This window comes from Tasmannia lanceolata, unplaced genomic scaffold (assembly GCF_043159265.1).
Source record: "Tasmannia lanceolata isolate RefF3 unplaced genomic scaffold, GAP_Taslan_0.1 ptg000037l, whole genome shotgun sequence".
In the NCBI taxonomy this organism is placed as follows: domain Eukaryota; kingdom Viridiplantae; phylum Streptophyta; class Magnoliopsida; order Canellales; family Winteraceae; genus Tasmannia; species Tasmannia lanceolata.
The window spans coordinates 473923-485619 of NW_027518714.1; the positions used below are offsets into that span (position 1 = coordinate 473923).

Here is an 11697-nt window from a genome sequence, read left to right on the forward strand (position 1 = left end):
ATTACATCAGAGGGTTGGGGGAGGAGATTTTCATGATCGTGATTTGAATGGTGTATTGTTTAACACAAGTAGGTGGCCCCCTCGATTTTATAACTAAATAAAGTAGTCACGAAGACAGTAAAAGGGCAGTCATAATTAAAATAGGGGGTGCAACTATCATTAGCCTACATACCTTTGTCAATTTTATGATGGATCACCAACCTTTACGAATTCTCGCCAGTCACACAACACACGCCTTCTGTAGTGTTTTTTTGGCGGGGCCTTGAAAATTTGATCGAACGATTAAGATAGAATCGTGGCTTTCAAATAAAGGTTAGTCTGTGGTGATTGGTCGATCGACAAAAACCGTGGCACGTGTAGTGTCGGTCCCGCAGGTAAAAAGACGGAAACGCATTCCGAAATGAGAGATGTCCCGGGCCCCGAGGAAGACGTGACAATGCAATTGTTTGTCTTGCTCCTTTTGCTCTTTTGCTCTTTGGCGCAGTGTGTGTGTGTAGTGCAACTGTGGAATTGGAAATGTTGAAAGGCAGAATACGAGTATATAACTTGGCCATTCAATAAACACACTTTTCCCCTACAAAGGCCTAAGTGGGAGGGACCCATCCAAAGGAAATGATAATATTCGCCCATTTTTCTTCTTTGGGCCACCCGCCCGCTTGTACTGTAAACTGTAAAGGCTAGACAGGGCTGGCCCAAGAAATAAAAGGGAACTGTAGACTTCAAAATTGGAAGTAGAAAAAAGTAAGAGGATACCAGTGGCATTTCTTAGAAAGGAAAGAGTAAAACCCGTCATTTAGAGTAAATACAGAAGCCAACCCGTCTTTTCCGTTGAATATAATACGCCGAAAATAATGGGGTTGTAGTTGTATTGTCTGACAGGCAATGGAGGTGCAGTAGTAGCAGTAGCGGCAGCTCCCCCAGAAGTAGAACAATGAGAGAGAGAGAGTTGATTTTGATGTAATTGGATTTAAAAAGAGTAAAAACAGAGTATCGTACGCATGGTGAGCCTGTGTCTTTTGACCCATATCCTTTTGGCAAAGCTGAGGGTGCGCAGATTAAGCAGCCCAGCTGCAAGCATAGTAGCAGCAGCAGCAGCAGCCTTCTTGCAAATGCAGAGCCATGAATACCCTTGTTATCCTCCACCTTAAACACCCCCACATCATTTCTCTGTTTCGTTTTTCTTCTCTTTACTGCTGGGTTTGATGGGAATCGATCTCAACGCCATGGACGAGTCTCTCCAAAACCCTACTCCTTCTTCTTCGCCTCCCTCCGTGTGTCTGGAGCTGTGGCATGCGTGCGCTGGCCCACTCATCTCTCTCCCGAGAAAGGGGAGCTTTATCGTGTATTTCCCTCAAGGCCATTTGGAGCAGGCCTCCGATTTCCCACCCCTACCCCTTGTTTACCATCTACCTCCGCACCTCCTCTGCCGCGTAATCCACGTCAACCTTCACGTCGGTTTCCCTCTTGTCTTTTCCTTTTCTTTCTGGGATATGGGTTTTTGCAATTTTGGGTGTAATATGTGTTGCGTTTTGGTCCTTGTTCTTGCAGGCGGATACAGCCACGGATGAGGTTTACGCGCAGGTCTCTCTGGTTCCTGAAACTGAGGTTGGAGATTCTGCAATTTTCTGATTGTCTTCGATTTTTCTCCCATAACAAAAAAAAATAAAAATAAAAATAAAAAATTGGGTTTTCTGTCTTCTACTCTCTAACCCTTCTTTCTTTAATTTCCTGTTTCTTTACTACTTTTTTTTTTCTCCACAAATTTGGGGTTTTGATTTTATGATTTTTTTTTTTTTTTTGAGCAGCATGTTGAGAGAAAGTTGCAGGAAGGTGAGATTGGTGTAGATGGAGAAGAGGAGATTGAGGGTTCAAGTAAGACGACGACGACGACGACGACGCCCCATATGTTCTGCAAGACCCTCACAGCCTCGGATACGAGCACTCATGGAGGTTTCTCTGTCCCGCGTCGAGCTGCCGAGGACTGTTTCCCTCCCTTGGTAATTAATTTTTACAGCTCTCTTGTCTTCATTTTTAGACATATGAGAATAAAATTGACTTTGCTTACATTGATCTTAATTTTACTCCTGCATACTGCTGAGAAGATCTTGTTTTGTTTTCGTTTGCACTTTGTGCTAGGATTATAAACAGCAAAGACCTTCACAAGAACTCATTGCGAAAGATTTACATGGCATCGAGTGGAGGTTTCGCCATATCTATAGGGGTTTGTTTTCCTTCCCCTAATTTACAACTACTCTTATCACTCATTGCGAAAGAACATTTAGGCTTTGCTAGTTTATTTTCATTGGTAATTCGTGGTTTGGCATCGCTTTACAGGTCAGCCGCGACGACATTTGCTCACTACTGGATGGAGTGCATTTGTCAATAAGAAAAAGCTCATCTCAGGAGATGCTGTACTCTTCCTTAGGTACATATGCTAATGGGTTTGATGCCACTGCTAATCTCTATTAGTAGTTCTTCTTTTGCACGAGTGTCTCTTTCTTTCTCACTGGTTTTTTCTTTTTAGGGGTGACGATGGAGAATTGAGGTTGGGAATTCGAAGAGCAGCTCAGCTCAATAGTGCCAGTCCTTATTCTGTCCTCTGTAGCCAGAGGTTAAATGTTAGCAGCCTTGATGCTGTGGCTAATGCTGTATCCACAAAGAGTGCGTTTCACATTAACTACAACCCAAGGTATGGGCAGAATCATCGGTTAGTATTCCGGTCTTTCTAGGAGATTTTACCTAATACTTGAATGGAGGTTCTGTTACGAAATACTTCTATTTGAAGCTGGCTAAGATTGCTCGAATGTTTCTGGTCATTTGAGGTTACTTTCAGTCTATTAGTTTTGTTTCAACACTATAAATAACTATCTGATGTTATAATTTGTCACTCTGGCTTATGATTTTCATAGTTCTGAAAGATGCATGCTAGTACCCTAATACATACCGAGAAACTAGTTAACAAGTAAACTAGTTGAAGACAAGAAATGTGAGCTTTGAAAAGAGGAATATACAATCTTCTTGCTAACGTCCTTTCATGCTATGCATTTTTGGGGGAATGGTTTGAATGCACCTGAAAACACATGTTTATCTCTCACATGTCTGCCCTGGCCCATCTAAGTGGGAGCAACTTAGCTCCCCATGTCCCTTATGCATCTTCATTTTAACTTCCTTTCCTGCTAAGCATTTTTGGGGAAATGATTTGAATGCACCTGAAAACACACGTTTCTCTCTTACATGACTTCCCTGGCCAATATAAGAGGGTGCATTGCTCCCATTTTCCTGTCACTGTTTGTTTTGCTAGTATTAGTGCAAGATATGTAAAGACTACATGTTTGGAATAGCGATGATGATGTAACAAAATTTAGCTCCACATCCTTCCTACATCCACATAGATTAGTGCTAAGTCCTGATTTTTAACTGCATCATAAACTGGACTAATGGCCACTTGTTAAACATTGTGCATTGGATGTTGGGGACCAACTGTTATCATGATGATGGGTTGTATTAAGGGAGAGAGGTGTCAGCCTAGAACCAAAGGTTCTTGGCAGCAAGAACTCATTACCACTTTTAATCGAGTAGATTATTACACTCATGGTGCTTGGTTAGCAAACGATATGGGAAGTAAAGAAGGAAAAATCTCTGCTTTAGAAAATGCATGAATAGAAACAGGAAATGCTTGGCCAATTACACTAGAAATGTATTCTAGAAAATTATTGTGTTTATAAGTAATGCATGATGCTACTGTCAATTGTACATTCTAAAGAATGTGTCACACGTGCTGCCATTGGCCATGTTGACATATGTGCACCATTGGTCATGTGTGACACATGTACTTCCACTGGTCATGTGTGACATGTGCTACCATTGTTCCTGCTATGGGATCCCGTCAATAGGTTTGAGACACCTGTGAATTGCTGTGGCTTCCATTGTTCACAGCAATGAAAATGTGTACATTGCACACTTTTTATATGTGCATTTGACTGTCATTGCCCATAGGTCATATGTCTCACGTTGTCATAAAATGTGCCTTTGGAATTTATTAATGTATGGAAGCAAGTTTCCCAATTTCCCATGGTTGGGAAACAAATTATGTTGTATTACAAATGGCCTGTGTAAGCTCCTAGTCTAAATTCAGATTAAACATTGAAACATTGAAGCTAACTAGACACAGCTGCAATGAAAAAATTAATTTATACTTAATTCACTGATATTAATGATGGAACTTAATGTTAAACACGAAAATTATTTTCTAATCATGTATACTTTATTTGAAACATATAAATAATAATTTTACGAATGTATGGGCAGGAAAGTGTTTTATAGACATGAAAATACTAAGCCTTAATAATAGTGAATGTCAGGTGCTAGTAATGATACTGAGTTGCTGACAATTAGAAAGAAACAAAGGCATTAACTGTCGAATGAAAGCAAAATGGAAGACACCAAACTGTTTCTTATATATAGTTTTTTCTTCTTTCCTACTGTTATATAAAATCAACACAACCATTTCCAATGTTGCTTTCCTTTCAGATGGTTTCTGTTTATCCCTGTCTCTCGTATATCCTCTTTTTTGCATGCATCTCATGCACTTTACTAGTAAAGAAAGTAAAAGTTTTACGACACAATAAACTGTTACTCATATTATGGGGAATGTGGTTTTGCAATCCTAATGTGAAGCACCTCCCTAAACTCATCAAAGATTGTACTTTCTTGACTCTTCAATAGCGCCTGAAGACTTGATGCCTTTCTTGGAGGCATGGCTCTAATAACAAATGATATATAGACAACTAATATGGTCATCTGGTACCAAATGATGGAAAAAAGAATTTCTACTATGGATGCTGTAATACCAAATGATGTAAAAACAGCTTCTATAATGCATGTCCCATGGCTAATTAATGTAAAAGAGCAGATCCACAAATCTCATACAGTCAAGAACTTTTTGCGTGATTAAAACAGAATTACAACAGTATTTTCTTGAAATCAAACTATATTATAGCTGATTTTTTGTTGATTCAAGATTAGAAATGCTTTCCAATATAAAACCCCTTGTTCTAATTCATTTTCTTGAAAATACAACGCGTGAAGTAATGAAAAAAACACATAATTTCATTCTACTAAACTTGCAGTCCACCAACAGTTTGTGCCGAAATTACAGTCAAAGAAGAAAGCTTTTAGGTTGACTACAACTGTGGAGTATTGTTCAAGTATTTTAATCATATGGAACCTCATATTGCTACTTCCTTGATGTGTCTTCAGTCATCGAAGGAAATCTGGGACCAGACCGCTACCATGTACTCTGGGGCAGATAATCTGACTCTTATCTGTGATTGTTTTTCTGAGTGGTTTCGTCTTGAGAGAGGCGACAAGCCGGTGGGGACCCACTATGGTGATTATCTTGCTCTGTATTAGGAAATTGATTTATTGTTACCCTTTACTGTAGATCCTGTCGTTCTTAAAAAGCGCCAGGACGAGTTAAGGGTTGTTCGATTTCTTGACTCCTTAGGACCGGACTATCTTCAGCTTCGCCAGTAGATTGTTAGCTCTGGTTCGATTCCATCACTGGCCGATGTCTTCTCTCATGTGCAGTGTATGTGTGTGATTCCGTCTTATGACCCACTGGTGGATGGGTCTGCTCATGTGACTTATGTTGGCACTGATCGTGGTCGTGGGGGTGGTCGGATTGGTCGTGGGGGTGGCCGTGATAGTAGTGGCCGAGGTTGTGGCCATGGCCGTGAGTCAGGGGGAGGCCGAGATGGTGGTGGTCGTTGGCTTCTTTCAAACATTTTTGTCTTTTTTCTTCAATAAACCTTTTCTCTTGGGCAACAAATGAGTACTGACAAGCAGAAGCATCCCATACTGCTTTACTGAATGCATTGATAGAGGAAATATAGAAAGGAAATAGCTACTTTGCACTAGCCTCTGCTTATTCTGAAATTTTACTGCATGCGTTTGTATGCATGTGGCATTTTTCTACAATCACATCTGGTTTTCACTTTCTTGTTAAAAGCTCTCGCTATTTTGCGCTGGTACCCTTGGGTGTTGCTGTATAAGGCCTGGAGTCGCTTTTCGTCCAACATGTTTAGCTCTTGATATTTGGCATTTGCCCATTCTGTTTCGGGTAATCGAATTTCCATTAGTACTCATAATGATGGTATGTGGATTTCAACTGGCGACACGGCCTCCATCCCGTAGACTAGAGAATAAGGAGTATCACTAATAGAGGTTCGAATTGATGTTCTGTAGGCCCACAAAAAAGAAAATAAAGCTTCCCAAACTTCCTTCGTTTTTTACGTCAAAGAAAAAGCCCCTTCCTAAGTTGATTACAACCACAGGTTGCTTCTCCAAAACCTTGTAGAGATCAAGTAGTAAGAGTGTTCTATCTTAAAAGTCTCGTCCTCCAAAACACTACAAGAAAATAACAAAGGTGGAACAAAATCCTACAAAAAAAGTAGCCCATCTTTAAAAAAAAAAAGGTAAAGTAGCCCATCTTATTCATCTCAAAATTGCCCCAAAAGTGGGCTTACATTGGTATAGAGTCTATAGACTTTTCCCTCGACTTCTAATTTATAACCCTAATTCCCAAGAGAATTGTACTTTATAAAATGAAGCAGGCAATCTACCTGTGAATTAAAAGATATAAAAATATAACATGTAGGCCCTATCAATTTGACTTAAACTAATCGATATAAAAGAAATAAAATAAAGTGAGCCCTATCACTTAAGTAAAAACATAACCCAACATAGCTTATAAAAATAAGATGTGGGCACCAATTTCGTGGGAAAAAACCTCTCCTCTCTTGCTCTTGTATTGATAATTCAACTCCTAGCTGCATGCTCTTGGTCCCTTGCAATGCCTCAGTCACGAACAAGCCTTTCATTTTTCTCCTTTTGTGTATCTTTTGATTTCCTTTGGATGCCCTTGATGTTGTATTAGTTGATCTTCAATTTCATCAAATTTTATGAGGATGTAGTACATCACAGGGGCAGTTTTTCAAACATACAACATCACAGGGGCATTTTTCAAATAATTAAAACATTATATAAAATAAGAAGGAACACAACGCTAGAGGCAGAAAAGAGCCTACTCGAGTTAAAATTACAAAATAAGTATCTCAAGCCAGGTTAGTAACTCTGACCATGTAACACCAAAAGGCTTTTTTATCTCCACTGGGGGCAGGATTCTTCTTTACACATTTAATGTATACCTTGGATGAGTTTAAGCAAGGGGGAAGCGTAAAACCATTTTATACCCGCTTTGTTTTCAGTCTCTGCGACATCACTTTCATCACAACAACCTGCATAAGTTAACATAATCAAGTCATTTGAACCAAAGGAAGTCCTCCCTCTGACCAGTAGCCCAATATACTGCACCGTAACTGTTAAAAGTAACAATTTTTTCATTGTTCATCTTCCAGATTATCTTAAATTTTCTACATTTGAAGATATACCACCTTCTATGATGACTTCTCAGTGGAGCAATGACTGGTACTGCTATTACATTGAGAAAGTAGTAGCAGTCATGGTTTTATTTGGGAAATGTTGATGTGTCATCATTTCAGTGTATCAATAGCATATTTGGAATGAAATTCATCTTTGCTACCATTCCTTTATTAGCTGTGGGGTTTTGTTAAGATTCTGAAACTCATATAGTTTCAGAGTTTCTCTTTTGTATATATTATGACTTTCTGTTTTGAAGGATTCTTGAGATAATAGTCGACAGAGGTTTTGACATCTCATAATTAGGAATTTGGGATCTATGTTGGAAGAGGTAAAGCTTCTAAGATTTTTGTTAAATGCTTTGTAGGGCCAGCCCATCGGACTTTATAATACCATATCAGAAGTTCTCTAAGAGCTTTGCTCATTCATTTTCTGTTGGTGTGAGGTTTAAAATGCGATTTGAAACTGAAGATGCAGCAGAGCGAAGGTTTGTCCTAGCTCTCCCCTCTCTCTCTCTCTCTCTGATCAAAAGCTCAGAAGTGAATAATTTAATTATTTGTGGTTCCCAGGTACACGGGGGTGATAACTGGGATTGGTGATATGGATCCTGTGAGGTGGCCTGGTTCGAAATGGAGATGCTTATCGGTAATGCCTTAATGTTACATAATATGCTCTTAGGTTGGTTGCATCAAAATAAGTTGCTATATTGGTTGCACAATTTGTTCTATTTCACAAGTTAAAATCGAAGGCATAAATATATGCAGTTGGCCTCAGCTGTGGTCTTTGTCAACATTTTTTCTGTGTAATCCTAGATTTAGTAGCATAAATTTTTCTGTAAGGTGCCACTGCTGCTGTTTATATCTCAGTTTACTCCTTTTGCAGCCTCTTCTTGCTACTAGTAAAATATTATTTGTCGTATTTTCTGAAAGCTAAAATGATTTGTTACATGATGTGTGCACCGAGAAAAATGACTGGGAAAAAGTACCAAGTGTGAGCCACTTGTTCATCCGGTGGTGGTGGATTTTGTTGCCTGGCCCATCTTGGCAAGGCCTAGCAGATAAATGATTGGGCTCATTCAACAGTGGCCCCTCACTTGCACTTCTGCCCACCCATACTTTTTCGTTGGAAAAATATGTACATGCATCTTAGAGCAACTCTTAAAAAACATGGTCACTAAACATTTTTTACATATAAATAAAACTTATGTCACATACTCTTTTCTAACTAGGCACCCCTCCTTGGTAAGGGTGTCAATATTGGCTTGGGCTCAGAAGCTCGCTCGAGCTCGGCTCGAATCCTTAACGAGCCGAGCCGAGCCGGCTGGCTAGGCTCGTTAAGGCTTGTTAAGGATTTAATATATTTAAATATATATTATATATTAATATATACACTAAAAGGGTTGTCTAGGGAGTGAAAGGGGGAGGCAAAATATGTCACTTCTTTTTTGGAACCCCATTTGTTACTTGGACCACCTCCGTGGTGTAAAAAGAGTAGTCAAATTACACTAGATAGGGCTGTCCAGAGAAGATGAGGGGTGTGAATATATCATTGCCCTTAATATAACCCGAGCCCGGTAAGGCTCGCCAGCCTGGCCGAGCCGAGCCTAGTTCGAGCCCGAGCCGTTGAGCTTAACGAGCCGAGCCGAGCTAGGCCAAGCTCGGCTCTGCTCGGCTCGTTTACACCCCTACTCCTTGACTTTTTTTTTTTTTTTTTGGGAATTGCTGCTGCTTCTGCGACTACTGCATTGTGGAACTGAGGCCCTAACATAGGATTGCCCTTAATTTTTACTTTTAATCCATTAATGTATTATTGGGTGAGTGGCATAACAAGGATGGCTGTTGGAAAGATTTCCTGACAGGGGTGTGTCTTCCTAACAACTCTTTTAAGTTTTTTTATATTTTTCTTTAGTATGATTGCATGGGGTTAGATTCAACTTTTCAACGGGCAGTCATATAAATGTGGTTTTATAAGGTGTGTATTGTTTGCCATCCTTTGTTTCTTCCCACAGGGAGCATAATGATACCTAGAACTTCATGCATACAGGTGGATCACCTTACACTTGATTTTATTGCATGCTAGATCAGTTGTTTGGCTGCTATTGGTTATTTTCACTAGCATTATTTGCAGAATAGTTATGATTTGATCCTGGATTCTGCATCTGACCATGCTTCTCTATTGATGCCTTATCTCAAGTTTCCACCACATTGTTTACAGGTAAGGTGGGATGATGATGCAGAAACCAATAAACAGAATAGAGTTTCTCCGTGGGAGATTGAACCATCTGGTTCAGTCCCAGGATCCGGCAATTCATTTGCTCCTGTATCGAAGAGAACCAAGATTAGTCTTCCATCGATCACATCAGATTTTCCAGTTTCTAGTAGGTCCTTGCCCACAATCTGCAAACATGTTTTGTCTCTTTGTGCTAATTAACTCTTGTTTTCTCAGCAATATAACAAACTCACTTTTCACTACTTGTTTACAGATGGGAGTGGGTTTTTGGACTTTGGGGAACCTGCAGGGTTCCAAAAGGTCTTGCAAGGTCAAGAAATTTTGGGTTTTAGGACTCCATATGGTAGTATTGACGTCTCCAATTATCAACGGTCTGAAATAAGGAGATGCATTCCTGATGCTAACGGTTCCCAGATAATTGGGATGGGAAGTGGTAGCAGAATTCCTATGGGAAATTCTGATACTTCCTATAAAGGCATAGGCTTGGGAGAATCTGTTCGATTCCGTAAGGTCTTGCAAGGTCAAGAAATATTTCCATTGAAACCACCATATGGAGGAGGAGTTCCTGCTGATAGAAGGGTTCAAGAAAACGGTGGGTTTGGAATTTTTGAAGGGGTCCAAATGCCTCGCATTGGAAGCAGATGGCCACCACTGATGCAGAGATACAATACCCAAGTGCAACCATCTGCACCGTTGCCTCAAGTTTCTTCCCCATCATCTGTGCTAATGTTCCAACAAGCAAATGGTCAGGTTCCATGCTCTAACTCTGCTTATGGTGTGAATAATTTGAATAGAGGGGACCAGGGTACCTATGTGGGTCTGTTTGACAGTGCTGAAGCATCAATTGGGTGTCGGCCCCATTACGCTGGGGAAGATCTGGGAAGCATGTTCCCCTTGTATCATATCTCCAAAGAGAAAAACCATCATGGGACTGTCCAAACTCCTGGACATGTTACTAAAGCAGATTCTAAGGATAGGCAAGGCATACTTCCCACTGGTAAATCTGGCTGCCGGCTTTTTGGGTTTTCCTTAACCAAGGATACTACTGTATCAAATGAAGTGGATGCCAATCCGATCACCTCTCCATCTTCTGCCAAGGATTTGAATTTGGAGACCTCTTATCCTCACTCTGCTCACAGTATCGGTTGGGAAACCGCAGAAAAACAGTCGCATTTGAAGTCTCAAAGTTCAACTAAAACTGCAGTTCGGAGTTGTACTAAAGTAAGCTATCTTTATACTCTGTGCTCTGACGTGCTTTAACTTTCAGTTTCTCTTTACTTTGTTATGAGATCAAAACTGCAGGTTCACAAGCAAGGAAGTGTTGTAGGCAGGGCAATTGATCTCTCGAAGCTGGATGGATACAATGATCTGATCTGCGAGCTCGAACGGCTGTTCAATATGGAGGGGCTTCTGAATGATCCAGAGAAAGGATGGCAAGTTGTTTACACTGATGGCGAGGATGATATGATGCTTGTTGGAGATGATCCTTGGCAGTAAGCAGCTTAGATCGGATCTCTTCTTCCTGTTTTTATTTTTAGTTTGACCTTACACAATCTGATTAAATTTAGCACCCGTAATTCTGCAGGGAATTTTGCAATATTGTTTCCAAGATTCTAATATACACTCATGATGAAGCGATAATGATGGCAACTGGAGCGGGAGGTGACGATGCACAGAGTTGTTCAGAAGAAGCACCCACTGCAATCAACATATCAAAGTTTTCCTTGGCATGCCGTGATTCTTCTCCAATGGTAACCTGAATGTAACTCTCTGTTTGTGCTGCCTACTGAAGAACTATTTTCTTTTCTTTTTTCCTCTGGATCTTTCAACATCGACTATTTATTCCTGAAACTTGTTTGCCTTCCAGTTCATATCTGAGCCTACTGAACACTGTACTGAAGTAAAATATAATGGCTTCTTTAGGAAAAGCTTCAACATGCTTGTTCATAATATTGAGCAGATTTTTTCTGTCATGTTCATTCCCTTGCTACCATTCAAGAAAAAGAAGAAAATGCTCATTTCCTTGCC

At 40.1% G+C, this 11697-nt stretch overlaps 1 protein-coding gene across 3 annotated transcripts; it reads left to right on the plus strand.

Annotated features, from left to right (window-relative positions):
• The first annotated feature begins 838 nt into the window (after nucleotides 1-838).
• On the plus strand, nucleotides 839-11697 carry LOC143860080 (auxin response factor 15-like). Of its 3 annotated transcripts, none has more exons than XR_013239574.1 (12): nucleotides 839-1451; nucleotides 1549-1605; nucleotides 1806-1997; nucleotides 2137-2221; nucleotides 2335-2425; nucleotides 2525-2707; nucleotides 7808-7927; nucleotides 8010-8085; nucleotides 9655-9817; nucleotides 9923-10890; nucleotides 10997-11162; nucleotides 11255-11394. XR_013239574.1 is itself a non-coding variant. In XM_077370594.1 (12 exons), exons 1-12 carry the CDS (start codon nucleotides 1203-1205, stop codon nucleotides 11427-11429), a joined length of 2550 nt encoding a protein of 849 aa, XP_077226709.1. In that variant the 5' UTR covers nucleotides 842-1202; the 3' UTR covers nucleotides 11430-11697. The 3 variants fall into 3 exon arrangements, 2 of the variants coding, with proteins under 2 accessions (XP_077226709.1, XP_077226710.1); XM_077370594.1 differs by having other exon boundaries at nucleotides 842-1451; nucleotides 10972-11162; nucleotides 11255-11697; XM_077370595.1 differs by having other exon boundaries at nucleotides 843-1451; nucleotides 2525-2689; nucleotides 10972-11162; nucleotides 11255-11697.

Excerpts from the sequence above, each read along its gene's own strand:
- LOC143860080 (XM_077370594.1), top strand. The coding sequence starts at position 1,203 with ATGGGAATCGATCTCAACGCCATGGACGAGTCTCTCCAAAACCCTACT. Across the intron at positions 2,222-2,334 it reads GTTTCGCCATATCTATAGGG|GTCAGCCGCGACGACATTTG; the intron begins GTTTGTTTTCCT and ends ATCGCTTTACAG. Across the intron at positions 2,708-7,807 it reads AGGTATGGGCAGAATCATCG|GGCCAGCCCATCGGACTTTA; the intron begins GTTAGTATTCCG and ends AATGCTTTGTAG.